This window comes from Struthio camelus, chromosome 12, assembly GCF_040807025.1.
Source record: "Struthio camelus isolate bStrCam1 chromosome 12, bStrCam1.hap1, whole genome shotgun sequence".
Lineage (NCBI taxonomy): Eukaryota > Metazoa > Chordata > Aves > Struthioniformes > Struthionidae > Struthio > Struthio camelus.
The window spans coordinates 26,069,318-26,096,138 of NC_090953.1; the positions used below are offsets into that span (position 1 = coordinate 26,069,318).

Consider the following 26,821-nt stretch of genomic DNA (forward strand, 5'->3'; position numbering starts at 1 on the left):
GCCCTGCTTGGCGAGGGGCACAGGGGGGCCGGGGTGGGCACCGCAGGACACGGGCTGTGCGCCCCGAGGCCGGGGCGGGTTTAGGAGGTGCCGGCAGCCGCATCACCCGAGCCCACCCGAGCCGGGCGGGTGCACAGGATCGGTGGCCTGGCCATGGGCTGGGTGCTGCGGGGAACCTGGAGCGCTCAGCGGAGCCTGGGCGGGCGCTGGGGGAGCCGGGCAGGCGCCGGGGGCAGCCTGGAAGCTGCCGAGGGGAGCAGGCCAGAGGTTGCGGAGCCGGGCCGGGCCCGGAGCGCTGGGGAGCAGGTCAGGCTCCGGGGGCACCGCGCCGGGCCGGGCCGGCAGCGGGCGCGGCGGGAGCCGAGCAGGCAGCGGGGCGGGCGCGGCGGGAGCGGGGCGGGCGCCGGGGCAGGGGGCGGGCGCCGGCGGAGGCGGGCCGGGCGGCGGGGGGAGCGGGGCGGCGCCGCGCCGGGCGCCGGGGAAGGCGGGCCGGGCGCGGGGGGGGAGCCCGGCGCGCAGCTCGGCGCCCCGCTCGGCGCCCCGCTCGGAGCAGCCGGCGCCGCGGCTCCGGCAGGTGGCACTGGCCGCCTCCCTCGGCCGCCTCCCCCGCTCCCCCCGCGGCCGGGACTCCGCCGCCGCCGCGGCGCTCAGTCCGCCAGCGCCGATGCTGCTGAGCGGAGCGGCGGCCGGCTCGGAGCGCGGCGGCGGCGGCGGCGGGGCGGCGGCGGCCGGCGGGGCGCCGCAGTGCGTGGGCACCATGGCCCGCTGGCTCCGCGAGCACCTCGGCTTCCGCAGCGCCAAGCCCGCGCCGCCCGCGCCGCCCAAGCCCGACTACCGCGCCGGGCCGCCGCAGCCGCCCCCGCCGCCGGGGGGCGCCGCCGAGCCGCTGGCCGCCGCCGCCCAGCCCGACATCCTGGCCGCCTACCGCCTCCAGAAGGAGCGCGACTTCGAGGACCCCTACAGCGGGGCGCCGGCGGGCGCCGCCGCCGCCGCCGCCGACGGGCCCCGCTACGTCTCGCCCAAGCACCGGCTCATCAAGGTGGAGGCGGCCGAGAAGGCGCCCGCCAGCCCGCCGCCGCCCGCCGCTCCCGGCTCGCCCCCGGCCGGCCCCGAGCCGCCCGACGAGCCGGCGCAGGAGGTGAGTGTCCCGGGCCGGGCCCGGCCCCCTCCCGGCCCGCCGCGGCTCGGGGCCCCTCTCCGGCCGGAGGCAGCGGGCGCGCCGCCCCCGGGGCGCTTCCCCGCCGGGCAGCAGACCCCGCGCTGGGCACCCTTTCGCCGCATGCCGGCCCTGGCGCCCCGCGGCTGGCGCGGGCCTGCCGCAGCCTCCGTGGGGCCCTGCAGCTGGGGTGCGCCGTCCCCACAACTTGGGGGGCTCCTGCCCCACCACCGGGGGGGCATCCAGTTCCACAGCTTGGGGTGCTCCAGCCCCCAAACTGGGGATCCCCCAGGCTCGCAGCCCGAGGGGTGTGCTCCAGCCCCACACGTTGGGGTTTTCCTGGTCCCACAGCCTGCGCCTGCTTGCTCCCGTGCTCGCCGCGAGCAGCAGGGCTGAGGTCCCCCCGCGGCCTGGGGGAGGGAGGTTAAACCTTGGCGCTGAGCGGGGCCTTTGCGGCCGAGGGCTTGCCGGGGCAAGGGGTGTGCTTTTGGGAGCTGTGCTGGTGACGAAATAGCTCCCAAAATGCCTCTGCGGAGTAGCTGGGCTCTGAGAGATCTCTTCCTTTCCGTCCCTCGTCCTGGCAGCAATAACGCGCCAGTCAGATGTCAACAGCAGCTTTGCGGGCGCTGTGGAGGCGGCTCTTGTCTGTCTCCTCCAACTCCTCGCGGGAGACAGGTATAATCCCCAGCAGGAAACGTGCCTGCTGAGATGTGAGAGCCTAGGGCCTGCCGGTCTCTGTGCGCTGTCTCCTGTCCAACCCCCCCCTTCCCCTCTTGCTCCGTGGCGATTTCTTTCCAGGCAAGTGCTTAGCGCTGCACAGAGGCGAAGACCAGCAGCCTGCGTTGTGTGCTTGCAGCCCAGGAAGGCTCCACCGTGCGGTGCGGGACCCATCTGTGGTTGCTTCCCGCGGGTGGCTGAACCCGCTTTCAGGCTGGTTTCCCCTAGGCGTCCTTCCCGCCTGCGCGTGGTAGCAGGAAAGATCTCCCTCTCCGCTCGTTCTCCGGGGCCTGGCTAGCCCGTGCCAGTTGCAGCGCAGGCAGGCGCTGGCGGATAGGCCTCTCAAAGCTGTCACGCTGCTTTGTCAGGAAGTGCCTGTGCCTCTTTGTCTGCCGCCTTCGAGCTGCCTTCTCAGGGGGTAAGAGTTGAACGTGGTGTTGTCGGTGCCTGCCTACTTCCTCCTGCTCTGCCGGTTGGCATCGTGAGCAAAGCCGCTGCTGTGGACGGGCCGAAAAGCTCCCAAAGAGCAGGAGGAGAGAAACGTCCCCAGCGAGGTGAGGGGCAGGAGCAGGGGAGAGGCTCTAAGCGGAGGAACGGGCTCTGGCTGATGCGGGGAACTGCGAAAGAAGCCAGAGGATAAATGCGCTGGGGCTGCAGCCGTCAGTTCTGGGCCTCATCACGGAGAAGCTGATATGAGGACTGTGCAAATAAAGGCAGGAGGGGTGATTAGTGCCCGTCAGCACTGCAGTGTGCAAGACGGGGCTTGTCAAGTGAACTTGACAAGATCACAGAGCTGGTTGATGGAGGGAACTGTTGATATAATAATAATATACTTGGTCTTGGCATTGCCTGACATCCTGATTAAACAAGCGCTGGGCAAAATCCACTTGGGAGTATTTTAAACAGATTAAAAACTTGAAGCTGATGTATCTTTGAAAGTTGCTATTAATGAATAATAGCTATTGAGTCGTGAGGTTTCCAGAAGGGCACGGCGGAGACCTCATCTTCATCCGAGATCCTCAAAACTGTAAATATGAATGCGCTGCTAAGGGAAGTCAGCTGGCAGGAGGAGGGAGTAAAGGTGCTCTTGCAGGGATTCGGTTCGCTATGGCAGGCCCAGGGCGTTTAAATGATTTTCCTCTGACGACGTGGGAATATGCACTGTCAGATTGGAGGAACAAGGATTGTAACTGTAGGAGGGACTTGGGCCGTGGTATGCGAAGGGCTGAACAGGAGCTGTGGGAAGTGGGGAAAGCTGACAGGTACTCCTGGCTGCAGCCAGGCCTGGCTCTTGCTTTCCGCCTGTCACAGGATTGGGGAGACATCAGAAAGTTTAGGGAAGAGCCAAAAGCTGTGAGGCATCTGCAGAAACACAGCTAATAGCAAGAGGCCGAAGAAGGCCCTTCCTCTTAACCAAGACAGACAGTGATTAGATTATCTCCTGATCTTCTGCGTGCCTCTATGGGGAGGAGGTTTCTGATTCTTGAGGACTCCGGTATCTGACAGACGAAGGCAGAGCTCCAGAGGCTGGTTGGCAAAGCTGGAGATAGGGAGGGAATATGTGATAGTGCATGCAGCTACTTATTAAAACTATTTCTCTGGAGGTGTCTGGGAGTATCCATCACATGGAGCATTTCCATCTGGCTTGGACATCCTCTCTGCCTCATGTCTGCTGTCCTTTAGTTGGGCTCAGCAGTGGGGAGGGTTCCTCAGTTGCTGTGAGGGCTGGTGATCCTTTCTGGTGGCCTTGAGACCGGTGCTTGGCTGGACGTGGCCCAGCAGGGCAGGACCTGGGAAGACCATCAGAGGCCACAGGCTCCTCTGGTGAGGATGCAGCCCTGAGCATCCCTGGGTGCTCAGGAAGTGATTTGTTGGGGCTGCCCCTTCCTCATCAGAGGCCAGGCATTGGCTAGAGCTCAGTCTGGACTCCTCAGCTCCCAGGAAGATGCAGAGCAGCCTGCTAGATTGTTGCTTGCACTCATGATGTGCCCTCTTGGTGGCACCGTCAAGGTGTGCTGGAGCAGGGGAAGCAAACTGGGGCATGGATGAAGCCTCTGCTAAATTCTTCAAATTGACTTGGGGGGGGAGGTCACAGTGGGTTGCACCAGGGGCTTCAGTGCTCCTGCTCTCATGAAGAGGTGCTGGGCGCTGTTCCCAGCTCTGCTTTAACTTGCTGCAATGACTGGGAGTGCATCAAGCTCATGGCTATGGACCTTGAGTTGTAGTGATGCTGAAGACGAAGGGAGAAATTTAATTCTAGGTACAGGCAAAGCTGTGTTGGAGCAGAGAGATTTTTTTGCTTGTGACTGAGAGACACTAGTGTGGCATTGCCTAGGGCTGTGAAGCAGGAATTGAAGCAGGATAGCTTACTTGCTAGGTATGGGCTTGGGGCAGGAGTAACAATAGCCTCTGAGGCAGACTGCATGGGTCAGTGCTGCTGGGGCTTGTTTAACATCTTCTTTAAAGACCTGGCAGTGAAGAGCATGCTAATAAACCTTGCAGCCCTTCTAAGCAGGGAGGACAAGGACGTGCAGGGGTGAAAAGAGCAGCCACAATTCCAGTTGCGGGGATCCTGGTTGCGAGATTTGGCCAGGGCAGTGTGGTTTGTGTTACAGGCACTGCACCCCAAGGATGAGGAGCACATGTTCTGGGAACCCCGTGCCAGCTCTGGCCATGTTGCCCTTCCCGGAGAATTCAGGACAGGGCAAGAACATCTTGGCGATGCCATCCTTCCTGCTTGAGCCAAATGTGTGTGCCACAAGTGTGTGGCTGACGCTCATTTCATTTGTGCACAGGCACTGGGGAGAAGAGATGGTCGAGCCAGTTGCCCTTGCGGTGAGATGGAAATGAGAGAGAAGGTGGCTAGCAGGAACTGCAGGATCCTTTATCCCAGGAAGGCCAGGAATTCCCCATGCTGAAGATGGCTGTGATGCGGGGAACAGGCTGAGCCTGGTGCTGGAGGTTAGGACACACGTGGGATCACTGGCCAGCACAGGTTAGGCCAGGAGCCCTGCTGCCTGTGTTTGAGTGTGTGTTTTCTAGTGAGTACAGCAGCAGCCAGAGCTGTACCTGCATGAGGGCAGGTGAAGGAGGCAACTTGCCGTTGTTGGGTGAATCGCCGCATCTTTCTGCGTTATGTGGGATTCGCAGCGTCTTGTGGGGATGGGCAGCGCCTGCCCCTGCGCTTTAGGGCAAGATCTACAGTAGCTCCCGCTCTGTTGTAAAGCTGAACGCTTTCTGGGCATGGTGTGGACAACACAGCTCCTTCTCCCTCTGCTTGCTCCGGCAGTCCTTTGCCTGCAGCAGGGGATGATGGACTGGCCCTGTACGACTCACCTGAGCGAGGCAGGTACCTTTGAGATGTTGTCTTCTGGGCAATTTTGGGGATGAGGATTGTGGAGCAATGTCACCAGGACACCCCTCGATGCAGTGGAGAGAGAATCTGCCTGTTTTTGGAGAGGGACCTCGCTGTGCAAGAGAGCGTGGGGACATGTGGCTGCCTGGGCCTAGGGCATGGTGTGCTCAGGGACGCGGTTGTTTCTTGGGGCTGTTGCCTCTCTATCTGGCTTTGCCTGCGGTAAGGATACAGTGAGTGGCTATTGCAGCCTGCTGGCCTGTGCCACTGGGTGAACCCTGCCACACAAGTGGGCGCCCGGACCCTTGGCAGAGCACTTGGAGCTTGTCCTGTTTGGTGACACCTGTCTCTTCCTCGGCCACCATGGGTTACATGGTGTTACATGAGCTGTTACATGCCAGAGGCGATGGGGACAAGGGATAGGGGCACAGGGCTGTGCGGCTCTGTGTGTTGTCTCCCAAGTGCTACCTGTTGTCCGCAGTGTTGTCTGCCACTGTTGGCACTCGGTGGCAATGTGATTATGGCCAGACCTAAGGTCTGGGGTGCTCTGGTGTGAAGTTTTTGCTTGGCGCGCACAGGGTCAGTGCTGCAGGGTGTGGGAACAGCCGGCCAGGAAGCTCTTGGGCGTGTGTCTTTCCTGCAGGAGCCTCCCCGAACTGAGTCATCCTGTGAGATGTCGTGCTGTCCGCACCGGGCTACCCTCTTCCAGTGCCCTGTGCCCCGGGGTGCAGCGGTACCGCTGTGTGCTGCCTGGCTCTAGCTGCCGACTGCACATTCTGGCCTGGCCTTACCCTCAGGAACCGTCCAGACGGGGAATCAGCCCCCGGCTTGGAAGACCAGCACCTGCTTTGCTTTTAGGTTTTCTTTGACCTCTGCCAAAAGCAATGAGCTGCAAGATGACAGCCTTGCGCCTGTCTACAGGTGTGTGTCCTCGGTGGGGGCTTCGCTCTGTGGTGGCACTTTGTGTCAGCCCAACCTAGGGGCGTCTCTTTTCTTAGAAAGCTCAGAGGCGGCTGTGTGATTCTGCTAGGGAAATTTGCTTTTTGGCTAAGGTGAAGCTTGGGAAATTTTTACACCCAAGGAGAGAGCAAACTGAGTTCAGTTATAACTCAGAGGGGCTCCAATATGAAACAGAGCACTGCACCCGCGATCTGGGGAGATACTAAAGGTACTTCATCTCCAAGGCAAGAAACATTGGTTGTTTATGAAGTGAGGAATCTCCCCAGATGTCTTTTGGATAGAAACAGACCTTTTTATAAAGCCGAGTGTCTAGTTACAGCAAAAACTGATAGCAGCTTGGACGTTTGTAGGTAAGAGAGTGCAAACAGCCTTAGCTCTGACTTGAGATTTCTCTGTCCGAACCATGAACTCTTTCTTGGATAGCTGCCATCTGTCTTGTTCCCCAGAGTACAGTGTAAAAACCATTTTACTGCAGGGGATCCTCTGGCCTGTCAGCAGTGCCAGCTTTCTGCAGCTCCAGATTTTCAGCACGCTCAGTAGATGCTCTGGCTGTGGCTGTATTTCAAGTTGTATGCCTGCGCGCACAACCAGTGTGTGCATGTGCGTGCTGTTGTATACCTTGACTTTGGAACATCCAACTTTGTCAAGGGGTTTGTGTTTTGTGCAATGCGTAGTTAATGCTTCTCTTTCTCACCTTAATTTTGCTTGTACTTTTTCTTCCCCCACAGGGAATATAAATAATAGAGTAAGACAAGCCTTAGTACTGCATTAGGGACCTGAGTGTGTGTTCGTGTGGTAGATAAATGCATGAAAAATGCTCTGCTCTTGGAGAGGATGGAAAATGCTGTCCTGTCCCCCGTAGCTGGTGATGCCTTGGTAGCCAGGGCATGTGAGCAGCTTGGGACGCGGGGACCGACTGGGCAGCGAGGGGCTCCTTTTGCGATGTGGTAGGTGAGCAAAGCGTCAAAGTCCCTGGCCTTTGACCGTTCCGGAACGGAGCACGACGCCCCTGGGAGCTGTCGTGCCTGCAGCGCTGGGGTCACTGCGGTGATGGCTCCTGCTCCGCGGCCCCCTCCTGCGCTTTGTGCCCGCCTGAGTGACTGCGGGCAAAGTGGCTGCAGCAAAGAGCCCCGCGCGGCTTGCCGAGTCCAGCGCTCGGATTAGGAAATGTCAGATTCGCAGTTGCCCGGGCAACCTTAATTCGGCCCCCGTGCAAATGCGTTAGGATACAATTGGTAATTGCATGATCCCTGCTGTTTGTCCTCTAAGAGCCCTGCCTTGTTGCCTGCGCAGGCTGGCAGGCGAGCGGGGAGCGAGGGAGCTAGGCGATGTCTCCTTTCGTCCTCAGCGTTCAGGGCACGGTTCTTGCTTTATTTCACGTCCTGAACGTGCTCGCTCCCGAGTTATTAGGTGCCTTCTCAGGTTTTTGCATGGCTCTCCTCTTTGCTTTGATATCTGACCATCTCAAATATGCATGGGTTAACTTCCCCAAAACTCTGCAGTAGGGAGGCTTGGTTATTCCAAAAAGATATCCTGGAGGCATTGGAGCAGTAAAGTCAATGTAGCAAAACCCCACCAAACCCAGGGAACTCAGACACTCAGATACCTACCTAATTGGAGACCTTAGCTCTCTGGTTCTGAGCTAATCCCAGTAAGCTGTGTCTCACTTGCATAGAGTCCATCTAATTGTTGCTGAGTGTCTCTGCAGCCCCCTGGAAGCAAAATACCTGTTTTTAGGACACTTAACAGGCTCGCAGCAGAGATCTGTTGGGATTCCCCACCTTGGCTCTGCTTTCTAGACCTGGTACCAGAAGCACCTGTGTGGGTGCCACTCTCTGCAGGCTCACTGGGGCTTGCATATCCCTCCTTCCTTGTGAAACTAGACCCAGGCATCTAGGGAGTACTGGGGGAAAAAGTTAATTTAAGTGTTTTTGCTGGTGTTCCCAAGGAACTTGGCGGCAGGGGTAGGGAGATCATCTGACAGTTCCGTTCTGTAGGTAGGTTAGCTGGGATTTTAGACTGCTGCTTTTGGGAGACAAGGTGACTACCGGCTTTTTTGGGGGGACTTTCCACCGGTTAGAAAGAGCAAATGCCACGTGTGTAGTCTCTTGGCTGCAAAGCTGTTGTGCTGGTGCCCTATCTTGTCTGGAGTTGCTCGGCGTTTATGGGGTGGGAGAGGGAGGGTACAGGACAGGCGCCAGCAGCAAGCCAGGTGTAAGTATATCTAGCAAAATGCATCTAGGAAATGCAGTTTTGGGCAGGTTTTAATGCAGACGGGTTTGGCTAATGGTGAGAAGAATGAGCAGACAATCCCTTTCTGACCCCAGGAGAATCATCCTGCTGCGTTTCACAGCCCTGCAGCAAACTTGGAGGCATCAGAGCTCTTTGCAAAGAGCCTTTTTGAAGAGGACTGCTGGGCACGATGCCTCTGACTGCACAAAACCTGTTGGCAATTTGGTTACTCCTCGTCCGTGCGTCCAGCATAATGCCTGGGGCATGTTCCCAAGGGCTGGGTGGGAGAACACACCACGCTGTTGCCTGTCCCAGCGGGGAAGGGCTGCGTGCTCACGCCACTGGCGCAGGTTAGTGCTGCGCCGCGCGTCCATCCACGTGGCGGGCAGTTGCGTGTTGAGCGGGGCCTGTGAATTTGTCGATACACGTGCCTGCCTCTTTGTGTGTCCCTTTGCACTAATACTTGTGCGAATGAGCTGTCGTCGTTTCTGGGCTGCGCTTCTCTGCAGATCTTGTTGCAGCAGCCTGAAAGCCTCTTTGCTGGCAACCAGCTTTCTAAAATGTGGGTGCAACCTGTGTGATCTCCTGGTGCTTTAGAGCTGCGGGCACCGCTGTGTTGCCTCGGTATCTTGCAGGCGATGGATGAAAGGCATTCAGCTATTGTGGGCCGAGTCCCTCTTTGCTTTAGAGAGAAAAAGGGTGTTTAGAGAGCAGCTTTCTGGAGGGGCTTCCCGCAGTGAATTTGCAATTGCTGTCGCTCATCTTCCTGCCACGTGGGCGTTAGATCTAACTGGGATTTTAGTAGCAGAGACAGCGCACGTTTGGGTTTTGTGCGAACACATCGCCCTCTGCTAAATCTTGCTGCGGGGCCGGGGGTGGGGGGGGAGACAGATCCAGCAATTTAACAGCTTGAAAAGTAAAGAGCAATTCTGACTTTCCTGGAGCGCTTATGCTCCAGTGGCAACGAGCAAAGTACTACAATCCCCCGGGTTTAGCATCGCCTTTCGGGTGCTCCGTGCCCTGCTGGACGCTTGGTGCTTGGGGAATTGCTGAGCTTAGCAAGGCAGGGCTGGCCACGTCTCCCTTGGATGATGGAGGAGAGAGCAGTAATAGCAGATTTCCTGTCTCCTGTTGCAAGCCAGGCGCTGGCTGTTCCTGGAGCCCTGTCCCGGCTCGCTGGCACAAGGCCCTGCCTGCAGGGCCAGCAGGAGGTTTTGCTCTTTCCCTCTCCTCTGGGGAAGGCTGTTACTCCTAGCAGCCATGTCGTCTTGTGCTGGTTTCCAGCCTGCGCCAGCGGGAGGGCTGAGGAGCGCCGCCGTTCGCTTGCTCTGGGCTTCGCACCCCCTCGCCGCGCTTGGCTGGGGCGGCTGCAAGCCCTATGGCCGGCTGGGGCTTGCGCAGCCGCCGGTACAGAGGGGCCGGGCTTGGCGAGCTGCCCCAGCTCCCCGCTGCGGCGCCTGCCCGTGCCCTGTCGGGGCTGGGGAGCGCGCGGCCTGCCGGCGGCGGCTCCTGCCGCGGGGGTGTTTGTGGAGGAGTCGCCCAGCTCTCCTTGGAGGGAGCTGGGGCCCAAGGAGCTGCATGGCTCCAGGGGCTCAGGGAGATGCGACCGCTTGGGGCCGTGGCGAGATGTTTACAGCTCCAGTTCCGGTTCACTTTTCCTGCTGTGTTTTGTTGCTCAGGGCAATTGTCGGGCTCTTTCGCAGTGGAAGGAGGAAGAGGTTTTGTTTTAAGCCCTGTACGGGAGCCTGAGATTAATCTGCGAGTGGCTCAGGCCTCTGATGCTGTCTGGGGCAGCTCTCCTGGCACGGCACAGGCGTGACGATAGCGTGGCGGCGAGGCCAGAGCGTGTTTAGACAACCACATGCCGTGGGCAGGTGGCCCTGGGTACAGGAGCTCAACGCAGCCAGCCTTGTGGCAAAACCCATCTTGCTGTACGGCCCAGCCTGGGACTCTGGAGTTGCAGGTTTGCAGCCCAGCACCAGCAAGCTAAGGTGTTTGGCTGCTCTCGGACCATGCTGGAAGGAGGATGTATCACCTGGCCCTGGTTTAGGCCGTCACTTTTTGGGGGGAACATGGGATGTGCAGCTCTAGGCTTGCTGGGAGCTGCTGCCACTGCATGCTGGAGGCTGCTGAGATGCTGAGGAGCAGGAGCGTGGCTCCAGAGACCAGGGAGGACTGAGCTCCGTGACATGTTGTCTTGCCACACATCCTATTGTGGCATTGGCTCTCTGTCTCTAGTAAGGGCATACTTTGGGCTCTTTTATTCCCTCCTTGCAGTGTCGCACCTGAGAGGCTCCCAGGCCCGTGGCCTTTGGACTCCTGGTCACGTGGAGGAATTTCCCATCTTGTTGCTTGGGATGCTTGTGGGAATCCTGCAGGGACCTGGGAGGGAGCGGAGGGAAACTGATGAGCTCTTTGTAGATGAGCTCTTTGTAGACATTTTGTTAAGAAACTTCTTCCAACTGTGTCAACAAGCCTGCAGGAACCCCTGGAAAGTAGCCACTGAGCGCCCAGTTGTGCCAGTGCCAGCTGACCACCCCTTTGCTGGGAGCCTGGGCGCCTGTAGCCGTGCAGGGCCTTGCTGGCCTTGTGGGGCTGCCACCTGCACCCCTTTTCCACCTTGGATGCAGAAAATTTGGCTGTGATATCGCCACCTTCGGCAAGGCTGCCGGAGAGCATCTGCGTGCGCTGCGGTGGCGGAGGGGACGGCGGCTGCAGCAGCCCAGCGCCGCAGTGGGGCCCTTGCCTGGGCATCTGTGCAGGCGCTGGTGGCTCTGCCAGCACCGAGCAGATGCTAACGGAGGAGGCCAGGCTGCCTTCTGCTCTGCTTGGCTCTGGCCCAAGTTTTGGGACAAAGGCTGGAGCGTTTCCACTGCTGGAAGCCTTGTGCTGGTGCCTGGCAGCGCAGCCGGCTTGGAAAGCGGTCGTCTCCCAGCACCTGCTCTGTGGAGCTGCTCTGATACAGGCAGCATGGTGAAGCCTACTGGGTGCTTTGTTTAAAAAAGAACGCAAAAGGGAAAGCAGGGGGCAGCAGCCTGTGGTTTTCCAGGCCCTCGTTGCTGGTGTGTTTTGCTGTGGGTGCCTTTGTGCTCTGGGCGCGATCCTGGGCTCGTGCCGGTGGGCCACGTTGCTTTTGCTCCTGGGCTGCAGGACCGGCTTGGACTGGGAAGGGTCTGCCTTGCTGGAAGGAGTCTGCATCAGCAGCAACGTCAGAAGTATTCGTCCTCCTGTCCTTGGGAGGTCCCTGCTGCCACTTCTGACTGCTCCCAGCAGAACTTGGGGTGAGATGGTGATATTTTCAGGGGACTTCATGTGGCCCCTGATGCCCTGGCAAAGGCAGGGAGTACCTCAATCCTTCTCCCATCTATGCTGCTCTTCTTCCAGCTGGCTGTCCTGGAGGACTATGCAGATCCCTTTGATGCTACACAAGTGGCTGGTAGCCAGACAGGACTGGAGAAGGTGATGGAGAATGATGGATATATGGAGCCATATGAAGCCCAGAAGATGATGGCTGGTAAGATTAAAAGCTTTCTGCAAAGGCCAATGCACTCTTAATTACCACTGTTCTGTGAACTTGGTGGCCAGTACGCTGTCTTCATCCTAGCCTATGACACAAGTCCCTAAGAGCTGGCTGGCAAATTTGGGCGATTGCTCCAGTGGTGTACAGTCACTTAGGAGCCAAATTTTCTCAGCGTGACCCATGTGTGAGGAGCTTGCCATAGCCAGGGCGCTTCTGAAGGGTAACTGAGCAGTAAAGGCACCTCTGTGTTTTTGCCTGTCACTCTTAGCTTGGCTCTGTGCTGTGACACTGCCTCCGGGATCACAGTACCTGCTTGCCAACTCTGGGGGCAGCAGAATGGCCTGGCAAGGCTGAGCCATGAGAGACCTGCCTTTCAGTACTGACATTTGATGCGTCTTGCGTAATACAAGATGGATGTGGGAGCTATTTAATTCGGTTATGACTGGTCCTGAACGTGCCGTTGTCTGTCTGCTGTAGCAGCGGGGTCCCCAGTGATCTTGTTTACGGCTTGCAAGCAGGAGAGGTGAGAGCGTGTGCTCCCAAAGGCACTGCTCTCCCTGCTGCAGCGCACGCAGCGCTGTTATGCCAGCTTGCGCACTCCAGGCTCTGGCTCTGCTTTGCAATCTTGTGGTTTTCCTGGAGCAAATGGTTTTGGAAAGCTCCAACGGCTTCTGGAGGACACCGTTGTTTTTTTGGAAAAATCAGCAAGCAGCAAAGAGGCTGCTTGTGTCTGAGAGGAGACATGTGTTCCTGTTTTACTTGAGGGAAGGGCATTTTATTCAAACTTCCTTTTTTCCAGACTAGCTGTGCTAGATGTTCAGGGAATAAACCCATCTTTGTTGCTCCTACGGACTCTGTAGCTGAGATGATCTGTCCCCGTGGACCCTGCTTTTCAGGGCTACCTCGGACTGGGGATGTTGTGCCACAGGGGAAAAAGGGATCCTGGTACTGCGGGAAGGCAGCAAGGCTGGCTCTATGCTTTTCTGCCTAACAGATGAATTTGGCTCCCAGGAGACATGCCCACTTTGCTTAAGGTTGTCAGGGAAGGGCTGTGGGGCATCTAGTGTCGGTGTCCATCCAAGAGGCCTGCCGGGAGTGGCACCCAACACAGTGCCATGGCTTAGCTCCCTCTGTGTCCTCTAATGAAGTCCTCCAAGGTGTGCCATTTCCTGATACTGTTCCTCTGATGAACTTGGAGCCTTTGGCAGCTGTACCCACCTCCATTCTACAGCATGGGCAGAACTGCAGGGTGAACCCAGGTATACTGGTCACCTTTTTCCTGTGGTACTTCCATCTGGCGACACCTGGGCATTCGGGGGACAGGTCTGCATTCCCATGATGATGGCATTTCCACCACCATGGTGTCTCTGGCATCTCAGTACCTCCTCTCTGCAGAGCAGCTGGAGGACTCCCTTGCGCTGTTGGTCTTGAGCCCAGATTGGGCTGAGCCAGGCGGGGAGCCCTCATCTGGTGCTTGCTAGCAGTGTGAGTCTGACTCCCACAGAAGGAAATATCGCTGCTGTTTGCTCCCAACCAGCTCTGCTGCTTCTGGCAGGTGCTTGCTGGAGGTTTGGGGTCTGCCCTTTGCTGATGTGCCCTGCCCCATGTTGCCCTCAGCTGAAAGCAGGCCCTTTCACCCAGCTTTGGGGACTGTGGCCAGGCTGTATTGGGCAAAAAGCTGATGGTCTTCTCTTTCTTCTTCTGCTAGAGATCCGCCAGAAGGGCTTCAGGGAGGCTCCGGCCCGGCCGCTGCACCTCTATGATACTCCCTATGAGCCTGTGCCTGGAGGGCTGGACATGGACGGCGACCGCCCAGCTTGCCCCAGGCCCAGGGAGTCCCGGCTGCCTGAGGATGATGAGCGGCCGCCTGAGGAGTATGACCAGCCCTGGGAGTGGAAGAAGGAGCGTATCTCTAAAGCTTTTGCAGGTGAGCAGGGTGGAGGCAACCTGTGGTTTGGGAAGCGTAGCTTAAGCACCTTGACAGGCTCTTCCTTGCTACTGTTGCGCAGTGTTTTGCAGATGGGGAAGTTGGTTCCTTGGGTTCCCTTTGTTTTTGTGGGATGGGTAGTGGCAGCCTGTGCATTTCCATGGCTTGTGGGAATGCTCTTTCAGTTGCAGAGGCTGTTTGTCTTCAGAGGGCTCATGGAGGCTGGCTGGGAGCACTGGGGCGCCCAATTGGGGTACCAGCCAGCCTGGCTGGACTGGTGGCTGGAGCTGCCTTGGCAGCCTGTCTGCTACCCATTGTCTCCAACTCTGCTCTAATTGCCTCTTCTCCTCTCTAAATGATCAGAGCCTCCAGTGCGAGTTGCCCCGGCTCCATCACAAATTGCCGGGGAGAGGCTGAACCCTGGGCTTAGACATATTCCTTCTCTTCCTTCTTTTGCGGGTCTGCCATTGCATGGGCAAGAGCTGGTCACTCGCCTGGGAGCCTTTGGCCAGGAGAGCATCCAACCCCCTGACCTATTTATCTGTGCTGCGGGATCGATTGCGTTTGTGTTTGTTAATGAGGAAATCCATGCTGTGCATTAGTGCTGGCTCCTGTGCCAGCGCTGGCTAATTGCCACACTTTTATCTAGGGTACAATTTAATTGCAGCAGTATGTCTGCACTGCTGCCAGCGTGCGCGAGGCACTCGAGCTGGCAGTGGCTGGTGCTGTGCAGGGATGCAGACAGAGAAGCATTGGTGTTTGGGCTCGTAGCTGGGGGACTGATTCAGCTTCCAGGCTTGGGCTCTGCAAGCTGGAGATGTGTGTGTTGGACTCTGTGTTGTGGCATCTGGATGTGCCTCTCTTGGCACCTGAGACTTCTGGGTTCTAGCATGGAGGGGTGCAAAACCGGGTGTCCACAGCACGCTGTGTTGAGGATTTGGCCTGCCAGGCTCCATGATGTGGAAATGCAGTATGCTGTATTTATGCTCAGGTGCGTCTGTGCTATGGATTTGGGCTGATTAACTGCCTCGCTTGATGTCCCTAGGTGAGGGAGATGAGTTCACTGGCCCAACTCACGCATGGATGCAAGTGGGCCCTCTCCAGGGCCCTTTAGTTTTGCTCTGAGTCCCAGGGGAATTTGTGTGGCATGAAGCAGGATGCTGTGCCCTGGTGCATGTTAGGACCTGCTGACTGTTTTCTCCCAGAGCTGGAGCAGGTCCTGCTATTGCTTGCAGGGCATTTATCCTCTCTTATGATGCTGGAATCTCTCTGTGGCCCACTGCCCCCTTGCTATGCCTGCAAGATCCCGTGCTGATGGGCATGTGGAACTGGTATGAAGCTAATCCACCATGAGCAGAGTCTGTGCCCCCTTCCCTGATGCTGCTCATCTCCACTGCAGCCTTCTCATCACAGTTGGTGGATTGTCTGCCTGTGACCTGGCTGTCCCCAGGAGCTTTGCAAGCACTTTGGGGCCCAGTGCTCAATGCCCCCATCCCATCCTCTGGCTGTGGAGCAGGACCTAGCCAGCTGAGCGCATCCCCGGGGAGCAACCTACTGGCATATGGCAGGGGAACTTGGACTGAACTGGGCGACTGGCAAATGCCCGGGGCAAGACTGCTGAGGAGATTTAAATGCATGGACAGGAGAGACTGTGATGGGACTTTCAGCCTAGGTCTATTGGATGGACTTGCACATAGGATGGGGGAGATTTCAGGCTCTCTCCCAGCCCCAGAGACTGCGCTGAGGCTGGCTGGGAAAGCTATTGCCCTGACGGAGGAGCAGGAACTTACCCTGCATCAGACCTATTCCTGCTTGGTGCTGAGGAAGGGATGAAGTGGCAGAGCTGTTTGAGCACCATCAGCTCCAAATATTTCCTCCTTGATGATTTCCAAGGCCTGAGGAAACCACAAGCCCTTTGCGTGGCAGGGTAATGCCTTGAGGCCAGCCCAGTCTGGTGTTTGCTCCTGTGGCCTTCCCAGGACCTAGCTCTGCTTATGGTGGCCCGCTGTGATGATGCAGGTCCCTTTGGCCGCGTGCCTTGCTGTCCACCCCGGCGAGCCTCAGCCGGCATCGAGCTGCATGCACCCAGGTTCCTGGGAGTTTAGTCCTTAGGTCTTTCCTCGCTATGACTGCTGTCCTTCTCTGTAGACTTCGTGTTGCTGACATTTATTTCTAAGCCCTTTCTCTCTTTCTCTCTTTCTCTTTCTCTCTCTCTTTCTCTCTCTTTTTCTTTCTCTCTCTTTCCCACCCCCCCCTGTTATCTAGTTGAAATCAAGGTCATTAAAGACCTGCCATGGCCACCGCCAGTGGGACAGCTCGACAGTGGTGAAAGCCCCCCGGATGGCGAGGCCGGTGCCTCCGTCCCTCCACAGCATGGCCAGCCGAACTACGAAGACACCAACGGTGGGTCTTGCGCGACCAGTGGGGTGTTTGGGAGGCTGGAGCCGATGCTTAATGGGACCCTGACTTGCTGGCCCCACTGCCAACCCAGCCCCGGGATGCCACAACATCTCGGAGCTTGCTGACCGTGCTACGTGGTGAAAACACTCGCCAGCCCCACGGTCCTCTGGTCACGTCTCGGGGCCCAGGTGCTTCTACGACTTTACTAGCTATTTTGGTTTCTTGCCTCTTCCTCCTCTTCTCAACATGAAAGAGGTACAAGGACAGCCTTGTGGCTCTCACAGAGTCCATTAAGCTCATCAGTCTGTCTCTGACAGCATCTACCATCAAATACTTAGAAAGGAAAGCAAGACTAGGACAAGCGTATACTGATACTTCCCGCACAAATTCTCCTTGTGTCCAGCAAGCTGCAGCTCAGAAACCTGAACTAGGCTTGGCTTTGTATTTGAAAATCCATAGCAGATTGATCTTCCGTGAGTTTTTCCAAATACTTTTTGAATTCATCTAAGCGCTTGGTGTCCAAAACATCCTAGAGTGGAGGTCCCCAGTACTCCCTCTTGGCTTTTGAACTGGTCCCCGATAACTTCATTTGTTGCTCCGCTGCCTCTTGCTGTACAGGACCCCATCTGCTGTGTCTGTGCCGTGCAGAGCTCTACAGATGTCTGCCCTCCTTCTCCTTCCCCCAGCTCCTCCTGGCCTGTTCACTTGTCCTTTGCAGGGCATGAGAGACATTTGTCCTTTTCTCTTCAATGTCTCCTCTGGTTATGCGATACCTCTTTGCACACAGTAGTAAAGATGCACCAGGGATTTATTTAGTGACAGAATTATTATCTTCTGTTTTGTTCTCTGCTTTGCCCCCAAATTCCTAACATTTGGTGATTTTTATTTTTATTTTTGGCAACCACTGAGCATTTAGCTGATGTTTCTTGGGACTCTGAACACCTAGGTCTATTTCAGAGGTGGTAACAGCTAAATCAGATCCCACCCCTGGAGTTAGGACTGTTTTTTTTCCCCATGTGCATCACTTTGTTTAGCACTGTTAAATTTCATCTACTATTTTATTGCCTAGCTGTTCAATTGCAGGAGATCCTTCTGAACCCTTGGTGGCTAGCTCTCACTTCTGCTATCCTGAACAGCTAAATCTCACAGGCGCGCTTTGTCATCTCAGATTTGCCATGTTTTAAAGTCTTTTTGTGTGTGTTGAGCGGAAGAGACCCTGTGTAAATCCCTCTTGGACTCTGCGGGTTAATCTCTCTTATAAAAGGCAATGATTGTTTCTTCTCTTTTACCCGATTATTAATTTTTTTTTAAGGACCACGCTCTCATGCCATGGTGGATTAGATTTTTAAAGAGCTTTAGGTGAGGGTTTTTGTCAAAATCCACCCATGCTGTATTGGTTGGATTGGCCTTTTTCACGTGCTGCCGCTCTTTCGGAGAGCTCAGATGGATCTGAGAGACGTGACTTCTCTTTACAAAACGGTGGCGGTACCCTAGTGTACCGTGTCTGTCCGTGTGTCACTAATTCCGTTCCTGACAGACACTGAAGTGTGCCAGGTGCAGATGTCTGATTTTCTTATCTGTAATTACCCAGATCCCTGCAGAGCTTTGTAAAAATCGGTAAGGCTTTTGCTACCTCCCGGGTGGTTTTGAGCAAGAGATTGCACGTGACTGCTGGTGTTCATTGCGAATTGTATGGGAACTCCAGAGTGAAGTGGCTGATCTGCCTGGGCCACTTTGTGGTATTGTCTCAAATCCTCTTTTAGGGATGCTTCGGTCTGAGATCAGTCCTCAAGGTGTCTGAAAAAGAAAAGTCTTGGCAGGTGGAAAATTGCATAAAGAAAATTTAATTTCTTTGCTGCATGGCCTCCTCTCTTCCCTCCTCATTTCTTATTGCTGTAGTCACTCTTTTTGCTCCTGATGAACACATCATTTTGTCATTTTTCGTGGTTTTAGGAACACAGTCTCTCTCGCCTTTTTTTTTTTTTTGTCTTACTTTGTTGTGTTAAGTTTATTTTGCCAGAGTTTTGTGTTATTTTCTGTTTTCCTTGTCTGGGTGCGACTTGAACTTCTTGAAGGATGTCGTCTTATTCCACAGAGCTTCTTTTAATAGACTGTTTAATCATGTGCTATTCCTCTGTCTGTCTCTGACAGGTGCTATGCATTTGTTCTGAATATCTAATATGATGACTTTAAGTCATCACTGCTGCCAGCAAACACTTCAGTGTTTTGATTGTCTTTTTTTTTTTTTTTTAATGATTGTTCCAATTTTTTAGGTGATGAGTTGAAACTGAAGTTTTGTTGTTGAGAGTGCAAAAGTGAGCCTGGTGGGTTAAAAGCAAGCCTGCTGTAGAGGCATCGCTGGTCTAGATTTAATGCTGGGCACTTCATCCCCGAGCTCCTCCTTGCAGTTTTTAAGCCATGCTGAGCTGCAAAGGATTTTGAATGGGTTTTCGTCTGGCTCCCTTCCTCTCTTCTCAGCCCGAAGGCAGGACGGGGTGGCTGGTGACCTGCTCCTGGGTAGAAGTGCCTGTGAGACCTTGCCTTTTTTGCATTCCTCGTTTGCAAAGCTTGTCTGCTGAGGGTGCAGATTAGATTTCCCTCAAATAGCCCCCTTAGTGGATGCCTCGCACCCTGCTAAATGGAAATGTCCATCTCCTCCCCCTTTGATGACCAATATCTGTCTTTTTGCATCTGCCCCACAGCAGCGGGGCCTTGGTGTCGCTCACGTTTGCTGCCTTTGCCCACGAGGCCCGGGGAGCAGTGCAAGCCCACGAGGCCCGGGGAGCAGTGCAAGCCCACGAGGCCCGGGGAGCAGTGCAAGCCCACGAGGCCCGGGGAGCAGTGCAAGCCAACGAGGCCCGGGGAGCAGTGCAAGCCCACGAGGCCCGGGAGCAGTGCAAGCCTTTGCCCCTGCCTTGCACCCCGTCCGCATGGAGGGCCAGCAGCAGGTGGAAGGGCAGAGCCTGGGCTAGCCCAAGCCCTTGTGCTCCCAATTGCCCCAAGCCCGAGAGAGCAGGTCCTGTGGGGGAGGGTGAGGGCTGCATGCTGGCAAAATCATCCCAAACGATGGGACGAGGGAGGATGGGGGGGGGGAAGCTGCTCAACCCAGCCTCTCCCTGCGAGCTGGCACTGGCTGAGAAGATGTTTGGGCTGCGTGGCAGCCGCCTGCAGCTTGTCCTAGGGGTGAGGGGAGGCCAGAGGAGGCCATAGGAGCTCGGCTGCCTTTGGGGCACCTGTGCCTCCTTGTCTCCAGCCGCCAGCAGTGCTGTGTGAGCTCTGTTCGCAGCTACTCGATCGATAAGTAATTTGTGCAAGGGGCTTGTGTTGCAGGGGAGCAATAATGAACTCTCTGGAGGAGAGAGAAACAATACTATTAATGCTGAAATCATCCTGCAAGGAAATAACATTCAGTAGGCAGCCGAGTCCCCAGGGCACATCTCCGCTAACACCCTGCCCCTCGTGCGCCCCCCACCTCCGCTGGAGCTGCGGGCAAGGCAGCTAGAGGCCAGCTCGTGAGGCCCGCGGGGAGCTTGGTGAGACCAGGCGAGCGTGGTGGAAAGGCTTGGGCGGCCATGCGGAGGGGGTCGATCCAGTAGCTGTGCCTCCAAACACTGCTTGAATCTCAGTCGCAGAGTCTCAAACCCAATGTGGCTTTGTCAGGGGTCTGACAAAAAAAACTCGGCCACCCTCTTAGAGCTAAAGTTTGGGTGCGGCGGAGACGGTGTGCATGCAGATGGCCAAAAGGGCCTACCGCATCAGGTGGTTGTGTATCTTCCAAGCACCCTGCATGGAGGCCAGCAGCTGGGTCTGCCGCTGGCACGCGGATGTGTCAGGGAGGCATCTCTGAATTGAAACGTCTCCTTCCTCTTGGGGATTTTTTTTTTTCCTGGTGAAGGATCACTTGTGCAGGTAGAAACGTGACCATCATTTCCAAACTGACTGCCTCTCCCATTAGCTCCCAGCTGAAGTTGTGCACTCCATGTTTCCTCCCCAAGGTTGGAGAGTCTCTTAATACTGGTGTTTTCTCTTGAGAGATGTGCTTAATTGTATGCTACAATCACTGAATCTTTGGTTGGAGTAGCAGAAACTCTTTGAGCTTTTGAAGGCTCTCTGGAAAATATTTCCAGGAGCTAAGGCATTGCAGGGACTCCAGTTTGCACCAATTCCCAGCTTGGCGTGGACCCGACCTTGTGCATCCAGGGACTCTGTAGGGAGCAGGAGTCCAAAATCTGACCTGGCCTTTCTGTGGTTAGACCAGGAGAATGGAGAAATGAGAGGGGACCCAGCATGATGTGAAGTGTCTCTAGGTGTTTCTGTAGCCAGGAGCATTCCTGCAGGGTCTTCCACGTGGAAAACGCTCTCGAAAGCTGGGATCCTGGCAGGCCCATTCTCAGTCCAGCCCATTGCCCTGCAGTCAGTCCTGGTCCTTGCTGGGGAAGCTGCTCCATACACTCTGATGTGCGTATGTCTTGCAGGCCAGGCAGAGGGGCTGGGATATGGCCGTACTTCGCCCTGCAGGGAGGAGAAGGCCAGAGCTGCCCTCAGACATGGGACCAGCAGCCTCAAGAGCACAAAGTTGCTGAGCTTGGAGCAGGCTCCATTCCTTGGGGAGAGGATTGACCCTGCCCTGCCCCTGGAGAGCCAGTGGTGAGTCCTGCCACCAAACGACACCCCAACCCCTCTGCGTGCTCTGGGATCCCCATCACAAAGCCACGAAGAAGCCCAGGAAGAGCTTGGTTATCGCCCTTCCTTTCTTCCCTGTTACCGTGTATCTGCCTGCTGCCGTTTGTCTCTGCCATCCTTCTTGGAGTCCTGGTGTCCATTTGTGCCCTCTGCTTCCCTCATGTTTGGCCTGCATGCAGCCCCTGCTCCTTGTCCCCCACCCCTGGCCTGTTCTCACCCGTATCCCTTAGCTCGAATAGGATCCCTGTCCCAAGGGAGATGCTGAGTGAGCTGGTGTTGCCGCTGCTGTGAGGCACAGGTATTAGGGCTTTCCGTGTCCTGCGTGGGGCATCTGCGTTGATCATACCCTGGCAGCTTTCTGTTCTCTCTGTCCTGCTTACAGCTGGTACCACGGGGCCATCAGTCGGACGGATGCGGAGACGCTGCTGAGGCTGTGTAAGGAGGCCAGTTACTTGGTGCGCAACAGCGAGACCAGCAAGAACGACTTTTCCCTCTCCTTGAAGTGAGTGAGCCCACCTGGGGCTGTGGGGCCGGGAGTGGCACCTCCAGGGCCATGGCATGCTGTACCCACAGGAGCAATGATGCTGCCCTGTGGTGCTGAGCGCTAGCACTTGTGTGCAAGGGCATCCAGAGTAACTTTATTGTACGTGGTGAGCCAAATCCAGAAATATCCTTGGTCTTAGGCTCCCCATAGGCTGGCTGTGAGCCATCAGAGGCAGCTAGACAGCGGGGAAGGCTGAGCCTGGGACTTTGGGTGGCAGTTCACATCTGCATTTGCTCTGTGCCAGTAACAGGTATGGAGCGATGCTGTTTTACATATATCTGGCACCTCTCCAGCCACACATGTGTGCGGGTAATGCTCTGCCACACTCTGGCAATGGGACGCGTGGATTAGCTGCAGCCGCACACGTGTGCCCAGGGACGCATGTGCTCAGCCCTTTGCATATGGCAGCATGGGTTTGTACCTGTGATCCCCTGTATTCATGGGCTGCTGGGAAACGTACACGCATGCTGTGGGCGGCCTTGCGCTGGGCAGTGAGCCGAGGGGAATGGGGTAATTTAGAGACAACTGCAAGACGTTCATAAGTTGCTGGAATAAAAAGATGGCATTTCTTTGCTGCATAACACGGGCTTTTGACATTTGGTTTGGCGTTTGGCAAAGGTATCTTTCAGAAGGACTTGCAGATCTGAAGACATGCTGCTTTTCCCTTGGCAGTGTTAGTAATCCAGACAGTTAAAATGATGTGCCTTATTACTCATTCGAATGCGCCTGATTACAGCTTCCAGCTCTGTCTTCTTGTTATCCCTTTTTAGCCTAGTTTCATGGGGGAAAAAAAAGTTTGTGCAATCACATTATTTATGGAATTGAGGCTATCCCTCTGTGCCTCCCAGCCCAATTAACTGTTGAAGCTGTTGCTCAGCCCCACTTTGGAGAGGGTAGCGGTTTAAAAAGTGCTAACATCCTACACAGCCCATGAAAATAGACAGGTAGAGGAGGGTGAGAGAAAGAAAGAGAGATTGAGAGGCTGTGTTAAGCTCCTAGGGAAGAGTCTGCAGTGTGGGCTTAGCCCTTCTTAGGCTGCAGATCGGACCACTGATTGCAGAAAAAGAGAGGTTATAGACACCCTGCCTGCAGGGGAAGTTTGTCACCATATTACACACCACAAAATCCAAACCAGGGACGCCAAGGTGTTCTCGCCCAGGGACCTGGCGTAGTGACGCTACCTTTCGGTTTTCTTTCCGAGAAATCAGGTTACGCTGCTTTGGTTTCTCAGCAGGGAAACCTCACCCTCTCAGCAGAGGGTTGGTTTCTGTTTGGGTTTTGGGGGGATTTTTTGTGCTCTCCCCAAGTTTTCCAGATTCCTATAAAACGTGAGCAGTGAAACTGTATGAAGCACTGTAGTCCAAGTCCTGCCAGGGAAAGAGTCCTGCTCCCTATAGCTCCTCATCCAGCTTTTTTGGGACTCTTGGGGCAGCCCCCTGTGAAATCAAAGCTGTTCCTGTCTTGAAGATAAATTAGTAAATACCTCATTGCCCTCCTGCAGTACATCAATTCTGTTCCTGGCACACATGAAGAAAAGTATTTATTGAGCGCTTCAGTCATCTCTCTCCAAAAACAGGCCATACGTTCCCAAGCTTTTCTTAATATGCTTTATGGTTTCCCAAGGTCTCTCTGTCTGCATTTCTCCCTGGTGATCTGAGCTTTTCCCACTTATTTCCCAATGCCATAACTGGGAATTAGATTGCTTTATCTCTCTTTATTTTACACTTTTTTGCTGCCTGCAACACCAAACAAGGGCAGATGTTTAGCTGAAAACATTCTCTCTTTTTTTTTTTTTTTTCTTCTGTCCTTGTAGCTTTTAGATCACTCAACAAACCTTTCCGAAGAAAGATCCCTGCTTTGATTTTTTTTTTTTTTGGTCAGAATTTTTCCTGACGTTTTAATTTTCTCAGTAATTTTTCCTTGCCCTGGGTTGTGAGCTCTTTTGAACCAACAGCGTCTACTGGCCCATTGTATTTCCTCTTGGCCTTTTCTAATTGTGACCGTTTTGCATATCTGGTGATGCCGCAGTGATTCATCTTTGCCTTTTGGGACAAGGTTCAACATCAGGCAATTTCAAATAGGGGTCAGTAGGCCTTGGGTAAGAAGATTAACTTGTCTGATTTGTACAAATATGAATGATTATTTGCTCCTACTAGAGTGAGTTTTTCAGCAGCTGTTTGCCAAAGTAATGTTTTGGAGGCAGGCATTGCAGAAGTGATGAATCTCTGGTTGTGTCTGAGGCTGCGAGAAGTCCTCTCAACCATCACCTTGTGGGTGACATTTACCACCACATGTATTTGAGAGTCTGGGAGATGGCGGTAGGTTTGTTGATGGGCCCTCCCCCTTCAGCCAGCTTGAAAGCACTGATGTTGCTGGACTTCTCTTGTTTTCATCACCTCTCTGCTAAGATCCCCAAAGTTGCCTTTGTGTCCTGTGTGTCCTGGCATGCACCGGCCCTGGTGGGTGCCACCTTTGAACCTCTTGCAGAGCAGCAGTGGTAGTTCCCATCTGTGCTCTGGGGCATCACAGCTTGTGTGCTTGGGGGGCTCTTCCCAAGACAGAGTTGTCTATTTGTTGTCGCGCTCAATCTGTCTTTGGCAAATTGAAGTCTCTCTCGGTGCTGACAGGATCTCCCCATTGGGTCACCTCGTGCTGGTCTTGGGGTCCTCTTGGGCTGTCTCCTGGAAGTTAGATGCTTCCAGCTCAGCTGGACACCTCCCATCCCTTCCCTACATGCCAGTCATCTATTTCTTTGTTGTTATCTTAGTTCTTTTTGCTGATCCTTAGTCCTGTCGCAAAAACGGCCAAATCCCCTTCGTCAAGAATTGCCCCATCTCAAATGGCACGTGAGGTTGAGATGTAGCCTTCTAGTTGTGTGCCTGCTCCCTGAGGGCTGTCTTTCTGGTGGCAGAGAGGAGACTGCAGGCCATCCAAGCAGCTCCAGGTGGCTGCTCGGACATTGCCTGTCCAGTGGCCGTGTTTGCAGAGAGCGCACAGCCTCCAAAACATGGTTTTTACACTGTTGCCTTTCGCTGTAGGGCCTTTTTGAGGCAATTCCCCTAGGACCCTTTTCATGCAGCTGTAAGCTGGTTCTCTCCCCTCTCCCCCCCCCCCGTCTCTCCCCTCTCCCCCCCGTCTCTCCCCTCTCCCCCCCGTCTCTCCCCTCTCCCCCCCGTCTCTCCCCTCTCCCCCCCGTCTCTCCCCTCTCCCCCCCGTCTCTCCCCTCTCCCCCCCGTCTCTCCCCTCTCCCCCCCGTCTCTCCCCTCTCCCCCCCGTCTCTCCCCTCTCCCCCCCGTCTCTCCCCTCTCCCCCCCGTCTCTCCCCTCTCCCCCCCGTCTCTCCCCTCTCCCCCCCGTCTCTCCCCTCTCCCCCCCGTCTCTCCCCTCTCCCCCCCGTCTCTCCCCTCTCCCCCCCGTCTCTCCCCTCTCCCCCCCGTCTCTCCCCTCTCCCCCCCGTCTCTCCCCTCTCCCCCCCGTCTCTCCCCTCTCCCCCCCGTCTCTCCCCTCTCCCCCCCGTCTCTCCCCTCTCCCCCCCGTCTCTCCCCTCTCCCCCCCGTCTCTCCCCTCTCCCCCCCGTCTCTCCCCTCTCCCCCCCGTCTCTCCCCTCTCCCCCCCGTCTCTCCCCTCTCCCCCCCGTCTCTCCCCTCTCCCCCCCGTCTCTCCCCTCTCCCCCCCGTCTCTCCCCTCTCCCCCCCGTCTCTCCCCTCTCCCCCCCGTCTCTCCCCTCTCCCCCCCGTCTCTCCCCTCTCCCCCCCGTCTCTCCCCTCTCCCCCCCGTCTCTCCCCTCTCCCCCCCGTCTCTCCCCTCTCCCCCCCGTCTCTCCCCTCTCCCCCCCGTCTCTCCCCTCTCCCCCCCGTCTCTCCCCTCTCCCCCCCGTCTCTCCCCTCTCCCCCCCGTCTCTCCCCTCTCCCCCCCGTCTCTCCCCTCTCCCCCCCGTCTCTCCCCTCTCCCCCCCGTCTCTCCCCTCTCCCCCCCGTCTCTCCCCTCTCCCCCCCGTCTCTCCCCTCTCCCCCCCGTCTCTCCCCTCTCCCCCCCGTCTCTCCCCTCTCCCCCCCGTCTCTCCCCTCTCCCCCCCGTCTCTCCCCTCTCCCCCCCGTCTCTCCCCTCTCCCCCCCGTCTCTCCCCTCTCCCCCCCGTCTCTCCCCTCTCCCCCCCGTCTCTCCCCTCTCCCCCCCGTCTCTCCCCTCTCCCCCCCGTCTCTCCCCTCTCCCCCCCGTCTCTCCCCTCTCCCCCCCGTCTCTCCCCTCTCCCCCCCGTCTCTCCCCTCTCCCCCCCGTCTCTCCCCTCTCCCCCCCGTCTCTCCCCTCTCCCCCCCGTCTCTCCCCTCTCCCCCCCGTCTCTCCCCTCTCCCCCCCGTCTCTCCCCTCTCCCCCCCGTCTCTCCCCTCTCCCCCCCGTCTCTCCCCTCTCCCCCCCGTCTCTCCCCTCTCCCCCCCGTCTCTCCCCTCTCCCCCCCGTCTCTCCCCTCTCCCCCCCGTCTCTCCCCTCTCCCCCCCGTCTCTCCCCTCTCCCCCCCGTCTCTCCCCTCTCCCCCCCGTCTCTCCCCTCTCCCCCCCGTCTCTCCCCTCTCCCCCCCGTCTCTCCCCTCTCCCCCCCGTCTCTCCCCTCTCCCCCCCGTCTCTCCCCTCTCCCCCCCGTCTCTCCCCTCTCCCCCCCGTCTCTCCCCTCTCCCCCCCGTCTCTCCCCTCTCCCCCCCGTCTCTCCCCTCTCCCCCCCGTCTCTCCCCTCTCCCCCCCGTCTCTCCCCTCTCCCCCCCGTCTCTCCCCTCTCCCCCCCGTCTCTCCCCTCTCCCCCCCGTCTCTCCCCTCTCCCCCCCGTCTCTCCCCTCTCCCCCCCGTCTCTCCCCTCTCCCCCCCGTCTCTCCCCTCTCCCCCCCGTCTCTCCCCTCTCCCCCCCGTCTCTCCCCTCTCCCCCCCGTCTCTCCCCTCTCCCCCCCGTCTCTCCCCTCTCCCCCCCGTCTCTCCCCTCTCCCCCCCGTCTCTCCCCTCTCCCCCCCGTCTCTCCCCTCTCCCCCCCGTCTCTCCCCTCTCCCCCCCGTCTCTCCCCTCTCCCCCCCGTCTCTCCCCTCTCCCCCCCGTCTCTCCCCTCTCCCCCCCGTCTCTCCCCTCTCCCCCCCGTCTCTCCCCTCTCCCCCCCGTCTCTCCCCTCTCCCCCCCGTCTCTCCCCTCTCCCCCCCGTCTCTCCCCTCTCCCCCCCGTCTCTCCCCTCTCCCCCCCGTCTCTCCCCTCTCCCCCCCGTCTCTCCCCTCTCCCCCCCGTCTCTCCCCTCTCCCCCCCGTCTCTCCCCTCTCCCCCCCGTCTCTCCCCTCTCCCCCCCGTCTCTCCCCTCT

At 57.1% G+C, this 26,821-nt stretch overlaps 1 protein-coding gene across 2 annotated transcripts in view; it reads left to right on the forward strand.

Moving 5' to 3' along the window:
- The first annotated feature begins 664 nt into the window (after positions 1 to 664).
- The window catches only part of SHF (Src homology 2 domain containing F), a 30,828-nt gene continuing 4,671 nt past the window's right edge, over positions 665 to 26,821 (forward strand). Inside the window, exons 1-6 of one of the 2 annotated variants that reach the window (XM_068958270.1) lie at positions 665 to 1,138; positions 11,805 to 11,934; positions 13,649 to 13,867; positions 16,133 to 16,270; positions 20,743 to 20,914; positions 21,333 to 21,452. In XM_068958270.1, coding sequence (XP_068814371.1) covers positions 665 to 1,138; positions 11,805 to 11,934; positions 13,649 to 13,867; positions 16,133 to 16,270; positions 20,743 to 20,914; positions 21,333 to 21,452 — 1,253 coding nt within the window. The remainder of the gene's footprint in view (positions 1,139 to 11,804; positions 11,935 to 13,648; positions 13,868 to 16,132; positions 16,271 to 20,742; positions 20,915 to 21,332; positions 21,453 to 26,821) is intronic. The other variant, XM_068958271.1, reaches the window with a different exon arrangement.